General features: G+C 47.9%; 1 protein-coding gene across 1 annotated transcript; it reads left to right on the plus strand.

The window, feature by feature from the left end:
- Positions 1–1,279: 1,279 nt before the first annotated feature.
- Positions 1,280–7,832, plus strand: LOC104466261 (2-hydroxyacylsphingosine 1-beta-galactosyltransferase-like). The gene is given in 6 exon segments (XM_010079624.1): positions 1,280–2,125; positions 5,598–5,667; positions 5,670–5,727; positions 5,900–5,976; positions 6,348–6,567; positions 7,517–7,832. Coding segments are annotated over 6 exon segments (1,587 nt in total).
- The last annotated feature ends 430 nt before the right edge of the window (positions 7,833–8,262 follow it).

Here is an 8,262-nt window from a genome sequence, read left to right on the forward strand (position 1 = left end):
GCTGAAGTCAGGGGAAACCATTAGCAGCTACTTACAGGAGCCATTACTGTGGCCCCTCCCTGCTACCAGACAAAACCCACCACACAAAACCACAACATGAGGGGAGTCTGAAGACTGTATTTAGCAGGATCTTTTCTGGGACTTTCTTTCCTGCCTGTTAATTGATCGAGCAATAGTGGAGAGGCTGGCAGAAAATCTTGGACCAAATTCTGCTCTACCACATCCCTGCAGCCCCCCTGGGGCTCATTGTATGGGGCCATCCAAAATCCACTTTTTGCTGTTGTAACTTCTTCCCCCTACCCTTCCTAGCATACCTGAATCGGGTCTTCAGGACATGGCACTGCTTCTGACTGTTCCCAAATAATTATCATGTAATTCTCCTCCCAAAATAATGTAAGGCGTGGGTAAAGCGCATTCGCTTCCAGTGATGTAGCAACACCCCTTATGCAACAGAAATGCTGGGTGTTTCACCAAACTGGAAATGGGATGACGGCTGTAGGAGTGTGACTAAGGGGTGTCAGTGTGCCACGGGTGTTGCACATTATCTCTGGGGCTGCTTCCTCCAGTGTACCAGCGTTCTGGTGCCTGCTTTCCCTTCCCAGCCCATTCCCCTGAGCCTCTCCATCTTCCCACAGATGATCCATAGTGGAGCAGCTCTCTATCCAGACCTTTGCTGTGCTGTCGGTGTTTGCGGTTCCCCTTGGAGGGTCCTGCTGTGACCTGGGCTCACTCCCGCCCTGTCTGTGCTGAGCAAGGTGGCTTGTCAGCCTTGCCATGGCTAAAGCCTCAGCGTGCCTCTTGGCATTCCGACTGGGCCTCCCCAGACCTTGCACAGACATCAAGTGCTCAGCATCCTGGCTGGGCAGAAATAGAAATGAAATGCAGCTGTGCTGGCTTTATAGCGGTAACCGGGGACTGAGCAGCAAGTGTCTCTGCTGGTGCTGTGACCCGGTGGAGCTCCCCTGGCCGCTCTCCCTCTCTAACTCTCTGCAAGTCAGTCTGCTAGTTTTTGAGCCTTAGGAGCACAGAGAAGGGGTTTCTAACTTCTGGAAAATTCCCCTAATACACCCTGATATTTGACTTTGGGATTTTTTATTTTTGTGGCTTTTTTTCTTTATTGTTTTTTGTTGTTGTTGTTTTCCAGTGATGAACTCCAGATTGCTCTCCTCTCCCAGCTCATGAGCTTCTGGCTTGCAGCTACAATCCCAGTCGTTAGTTGCCCAAGTAAATGACAGAGCATTTCATACTACATTAATGGCATGTTTCTCTTCTTGCAGCGATGAAGATTATGAAGGTGCTACCGTGTCCTGCTGCTCTTCTCTTCCTAGTGGCTGCATTCAGTCTGGAGTCATCTCACTGTGCCAAGGTGCTGATCATGCCCACCATCGTCTTTGACAGCCACTTGCGAGTCTTCATGCGAGTGGCAGAGGCACTGACTGACCGGGGCCATGACCCCGCGCTGCTTCTTCACGAGGGTCGGAATGTGGAAAACTACCTGCCCGGCTTCCGTGTGCAGAAGTACTGGGGTATCTTCAGCACAGAGAGCGCAGATGCCTGGGTGCAGGAGAAGATAAAGCGTGTCTTCCAAGGGAAGATGACCTCCCTGGAGATGTTTTCCTTTCTGGAGAAGTACCTGGAAAACTGTGACCTAGTGCTGGGAAACTCTACCCTTCTGCAGAAACTCCATCATGAGCACTTTGACCTGTTGTTGGTGGACCCCAATGAGATGTGTGGCTTTATCCTGGCCCACATTCTCCATGTCAAATATGCTGTGATCTCCACTGGTTTCTGGTTCCCAGCAGAGATTGGTGCAACTTCCCCCATTGCCTATGTCCCGGAGTTCAACTCCCTGATGACAGACAGGATGGGCTTCTTTGGTAGGACTTGGAATCTCCTGGTCTACATGATCACTCGTGTGGCCACAAAGCTGGTCATCCTGCCCAAGTTTGAACGTCTCATGGAGAAGCACAGAGTGGAGCCAAAGACATCCATGTTGGACCTTGTCCATGGAACTAGCCTCTTCTTCCTCTGTAACGATGTGGTGCTGGACTTTCCCCGGCCAACGCTCCCCCATGTCATTTTCACAGGGGGTATCCTCGCTGAGCCTGCAAAGCCCCTCCCAGTGGTAAGTGCAGGAAAGCTTTGAGCTCTGATTGCACATTAACCTGGGAAGTTATTCAGTGCAAATCTGCTTTTGAAGAGCCTTGTAAATGCTGTGACACCCCAGGAGTCTGGGAAGCTGCTGTATTTTTGCCTGGGTGTGGCAGGGAGACAGGGAGCGCTGAGGACTGTGAGACTACAAAGAGGATGTAGAATTAAGTTGTCCACCCTGAAGTGGGATTTGGCTTCACTGTCCATGTAAAATGGTCTGTGGAAGTCCTAAATTGTCAGTGTTGCCTCTGGGACTTGATCATGAGCAGTTTGTTTGTTCCTGTACTTGAGGTGGAAATGGGAAGAATGATCAGTCTTCATTACTTCATCACTGATTTATATAAATCCAGAATTTTCTCCTTAATCCTATTTCTCTCAGGGCATTTCTGCCCTTGAGCTTGCAGTCTTAAGAACCCATAGAGGGGAACTATGCTTGTTCCCTCATCAAATTCAGTGTGAAAGCATACAAAATTGAAGTGTATCATTCCCTTTTTCTCAAGGTCCAGCCCTGAGGGAAAACTCCCCAGTCATCCCAGAGGGTTTCTCTAGCCTTTACCTCATATCTCAAGTAATAGATTCAGAGAGACAAGCTCTTAAAGCCTCCAACTGAAGGCAATATTGGAATAGAATGTCTCCAGTGATGGGGCTTCTTTGGGCAACCTGTTCCAGTGCCTCGCCACCCTCACAGTAAAAAACTTCCTCTTAATACCTAATCCAAATCTACTCTCTTTCAGCTTAAAGCCATTACCCCTTGTCCTGTTGCTACAATCCCTTTTTTCAGTTAAAAGGAAAAAGTGAGGTCAGGTGCTTTAGAACAGAAGTTCTCCAGATGTATATGGCTGCGCATGACCCTTTCTCATGAGGCACAGCATGCAGGTAATACAACACATGTAGGGTGCTCCAAAAGCTGTGTCAGAGAGTGGCTGCCTCACAGGTCTTGCAAAACACTGGCTTGGTCCAATCTGGCCATGTACACACCTGCCTTATAAAGAAGGGAGTTGTTTGCTGTGGCATTACTTATGTGCTTCACAGCTTCCAGAACTGATCCCAGAGCACCTAAGGGAAGAATGTTGGAGATAAGTCTGGAGCCCTGCAGTAGTCGGGGGCTGTCATGCTAGCAGGCAGGCATGTGTGTAGCCAAGTTAGGGTACGCCAGCAGAAGAGAGGGCCTCTGTAGGTCTATGTAGCTTAAGGAATCCCCCATCCAAACTGGAGCAGAGTTATGTAATTGTGATGGGTTAGCCCTTGGCTGGGGGCCAAAACCACACACCTGCTCACACAATTCTCCACCCCCTCCCCCCCCAGGCAAGGATAGGGGAGAGAGTTAAAGCCGTAAAGGGAAAAAAGGACTCATGGGTTGAGATAAGGACAAATTAATAACTAAACTACAATAATATTGAAAATAATACTATATACAAATATACAAATGAGTGATACACAGTGCCCCCCCAGCCGATGACCAAAGGCTGAGCCTGTTCCCGGCTAACGATCCCAGAGCAGGGAGAGTCCCGAAACTCACGGAACGGAGATAGCAGTCCGAGTGTCCCAGACCGAGAGCTGACCGGGGTAGGGGGGGGAAGGCCTTGGAGAGAGCGACCACCTGGAGCGAGATGATCCAGAGCCAAGAGAGATCCGGAAACCAAAGGGACCCGGAATAAAAGGGACAATCTTCCAGAGGGTCCTCACCTATATACTGGGCATGATGTGTATGTTATGGAATAGATTATTGGCCACTCTGGGTCTCAATCCCAAACCTAAGATCAAATCCTAGGCTAGCAACCGGCTGTGCTTCCTCCCTCGTCTGCCAGCCTTGGCAGCAGCACAAAACATCACTTCTTATCAGCTTTCTTCTGAGCACAAATCCAATACACAGCCTCTTGCTAGCTATTATGAAGAAATAAACTCTGTCTCTGCTTAACCCAGGACAGTAATCAAGGTGTTTATTTTCTAATATTTGAAACACTATGATTGTGAGTTCCTTTAATTAGGAGACAGTGAAAAATAGATATGAACCTGAGAGATGGTGAGAACTTTTGGTGGTCAACCATGCTTCCCTAGCAACTTGAATGCTATTTCTAAAAGTCAAATGTTAAGGCCCAATTATAATGGATAATGTAATCGTCTGTTTTATTAGTCATTGTACTTTTATCTAGAAAAGCAAAATTAGTACTTTAACTTCTTCAGCAGTTTTAGTGGTTGTACTTCTCAAAAGATGTGAAACTCAAGAAAATGGCAAAACCATGTCTTAGGTGAAAACTTTTTGATTCTTGTTTGCTGGCTTGTTTTAAGGCTTTTTAAGCTCTTCTGCAAAGTTAAATTTGACTCCCTGAAGCATCTAACAAAGGACAAACATCCCCATAAAGTAACACTAAAATGTGCTTTGTAACTCTTCTGTACGATGATCCCTCACCCTATAGACTACTGCTACTAAGATATTCTGAATCAATCATCCTATTTTTATCCCTTAAGAACTATTTTTTCTTTTTTTTTTCCCTTCATGTTCTTCTACAGTGTTTATTTCAAGCAAGTGTTCATATTCAAAGAAAGATTTTAGGAAACTTCCCTGAAATGCTCCTGATGGTGATACATGAAAAACCCAAAGCAGGACAGAATCCATAATGAAAAATAGGCTCAGCTCAGCCTGGCATAAAAGGGAATAGTCTGTGTTTGCTCCACAGCAGTTGTGGTGGTTGATTTCTTCTTCCTGCAGCCTTCTGGCCCCAGTCAAAAAGAGTAAGGACTCTATTCTAGACACACACCAGTTTCTGTAGCATTGCAAGTAGCCTCTGAATGAAGGACAAACACCTTTGATTTTTCCTGGAACTGAAGCTACCTCCCTGCCTAATGGCCAAACACTAAATCTGCTACCTGCAAGTAGCTGTCAAGGATGGGTAAAGTCTCCTGGTAAGATGGCAAAACCTTCTGCCACCTCTAGGAGCCTTCAATATTGGAGAGTTTGTGGAGAATCTCCAGCAAGATGTTGTTCCCCGCTCTGCCTACACAATGTTTCATCTGTTTTATCAGCCTTCAGCTAGACACCCTGACAGGCCTCCTGCCTTAGTGGTGATGGAAAATAGTTGCCTTCTTTTTACTCCAATTTCCTTCACTGCTCTGGCTGCTCCTATGTGGACCCTATGTTTTCAGAACCCTCCTTGCCAAAGAGTAGTTGTGTTACATCCAAAGCAGGAGGTAATGCTATGGAATGCAAGTTTTGGACACCTCTCTGCAAGCTGCCAAGCCCAGCAGGTGCTCAAGTAATTTCAGCCTGGCTGGCTGCAGAAATCACAGTGGTTTTAGAGGTGGTTGCCTGGTCAAAACCACATAGCTTTGTGCTCCAGGTGGATTTGGCTTCATCCTCTCCATATAGTTTTCTACTGGCAGAGGCAACAGTGGAAGAGCCTTTCTCCAACAAGACTTCAAGGCAGCTGTGTGTGCTTTGCCCACAGGGTCTCCGTCTCTGGGTAGAAGCAGCAGATGCTGGTGTTGTTGTTGTTTCCTTTGGCATTGGGATCCGAGCTAAATGGTGGAGAAGATGGCTGGCGCATTTGCTCGCCTCCCGCAGAGGGTGGTGTGGAGGTGAGGAGGGAATGGCATTCCTTTTAACTTCAGTTGGATGAAAATCAATGTTGAGGGGTGATTCATCTTAAAACACAGAATTTGCATTCCAGCTCTTGATCTGACCGAATTTATAATTGTTCTCTGTGTATTTCTTTTCCCTTTTTCCCCCCTCCTTTATTTCCTCCCACAGATACTTTGGGCAGAAGCCAAGAAGCCTGGGTGAGAATACACTGATGATGGAGTGGCTGCCCCAGAATGACCTGCTAGGTGAGGCTGGGCTGTGTGTGTGTTGCTAGCAACATCCCTGGAGTTTAGCCAAAACCACAGCAGAGGCACCCAAGGACAGCAGCACCTGTGTGGGTCTAAGTCTGTTGCGTGTTGTGAGTCTGATCTGTACAAAACATGGTCCTCACATAACACCTGCTTAAAACCACATGTTGGCCCCTATCGCCCTTCTCCAAGGAGGCAAGTTTTGGGCTGCCAAAAGCTGGGTGTGTTCCCAAAGGGTAACATCCTCTCTGCTCAGCATGCTTGGTTTTCCCTAAACGTACGTCAACAGTGTGTGTTGAGGAAGCCACCGGTAGCCCTGTTTCTGCATGCAAGGCACTGACCTGCTGCCTCTTTTTTTTTGCCTGCAGGCCATCCCAATGTGAGAGCCTTTGTCAGCCACTGCGGGATGAATGGTGTATTTGAAGCAATTTATCACGGTGTGCCAGTGGTGGGATTTCCTTTCTATGGAGACCAGTTTGACATCATGACCAGAGTGCAGGCGAAGGGCATGGGTATCCTCATGGATTGGAGCAGAGTAAAAGAAGAGGATCTTTACCAGGCTGTCGTCACAGTTATCTCTGACCCCAGGTGAGGCATCTGGAAGCATTGAGCTCTTCCTTGGTGTAAACTGTAAGTAGGTACCAATGTGTCTTTGGGCTGACCCCTCCCTCCACAGCCTGTGGTGGCTTCTAGACCAAGAAGAGTTGCAAGCATTGCTCAGCTGGCCAGATGTGTTGTGCCTCGAGATCCTAAGATGTGGTCCAGGAAGAGATACTCGAGCACCTGCTGTTAGAGAGCATAATCTAGTCCTGTTTGGTTCTGGCTGTAATTTTCTTAGAAAGCTTTCTGAGATGCTGAGACACAAGCCTATTCTCCTTTTAATGCCAGCCTGTCATCAGGGAAAGTGAGATTACAGCCTCAACTTGGGATCTCTCCGCTCTTGTCCAAACAGCTTTCTGCAGAAGCAGTTGGCATGGGCAGTGAACTGCAAGTAGTCTGGCGACCAGGTACTTTTCCTTTCCTGCTCCAGCACAGGGACACAGGACTCCCACTTTCTAACAGGATATATGCAACTGCTAGTGTTGAAAATACTGTCAGAGATCTGCTTTTTTTTTTTTTTTTTTCTTGTGTGTGTGTGTGTGTGTGTGTGTGTTAGCTATTAGGAGTTCTCAACTACTGACCTCGGTGTAAGTTGTTAAGGTGTTGCAAGGATTTGGCCAGTCAAGTGTGCAGCTGCTGTTTGATACTGGGTGAGGTCTTTGGGTGCAAACTCCCCTCAGAAAGCAACAATCCACATGGACACACTGAGCAGGGACTTGGGAGCTGAGCTGCTGGTCTTGTTAACAACACACAAAGTACAGCGCACTCTGGCTTGTGCTGCCATGGCTAAGGATTGCTATCAGAGTGGTTTTCAGAGGCAGATAGGAAGACATTTGCTGCTCTCCCAAGGTACCATTTGGGACTTGAAAGCACCACTGGAGTTCTTGGCTATGAAGCTCCTGTCAGAAGGATAATTTCTTGTCTTCTTCCCTTGCAGCTACAAGAAAGCGGCCAAGCTCATCTCAGCTTTGCACCTGGACAGACCAATGCATGCTCTCAACAGGACAGTGTACTGGCTTGAGTACATCCTTCGTCACGATGGGGCACCCTTTCTTCGCCCTGCTGTCTATGACCTCTCCTTGTATGAGTACTTCTGCCTGGACATCTTGGCTCTTCTCTTGCTGTGTCTGGCTGGTATTGGATTTGTCATCTACAAATCTGTGGTGTGGTGCAGAAGGAAGGGGGCCAGTCCTGTGTATCAGAATGGCAATTGCGTGAAAGGCCACTTCACAGAAGAGAAGAAATTGCAGTAGTGGCTCAGCGTGTTCCAGGGCACATCCCATCACTGTGAAACAAACTGCTGCTGTGCCAAGAAATGTACAGCACGCAGGCATGGAGAGAGGTGAAAGATCAGCAGGTCTGGATGAGCAGAGGGGGGGGAGGGAGGAGTCCTGCAAAGTCCAGCGTGTACACCTCTGTGTACAGCACCTGTGGGTGGGGGTGTGAATTCAGGCGTGGGTGGAAGCACTTGGGCAGGACGCTGGGAGTGGGGCATGGGTAGGTAGACTTCCAGGGAGGAGTGCAAGTTGTTCCCTTTCTATTACACGTTGGTTTAGATGCTGGTGTTGCTCTTCTGGCTTTTTTGGATCTCCATGGAGGCTCTGGAGGTAGGAGTAGCATTTCATGTGTGACAGACACTGTTTCTCCTCTGCCTTGTTACCAAGAGCCCCGGGAGCTGGGATT

Source organism: Pterocles gutturalis, unplaced genomic scaffold (genome assembly GCF_000699245.1).
Source record: "Pterocles gutturalis isolate BGI_N339 unplaced genomic scaffold, ASM69924v1 scaffold14784, whole genome shotgun sequence".
Classification (NCBI taxonomy): Eukaryota; Metazoa; Chordata; class Aves; order Pterocliformes; family Pteroclidae; genus Pterocles; species Pterocles gutturalis.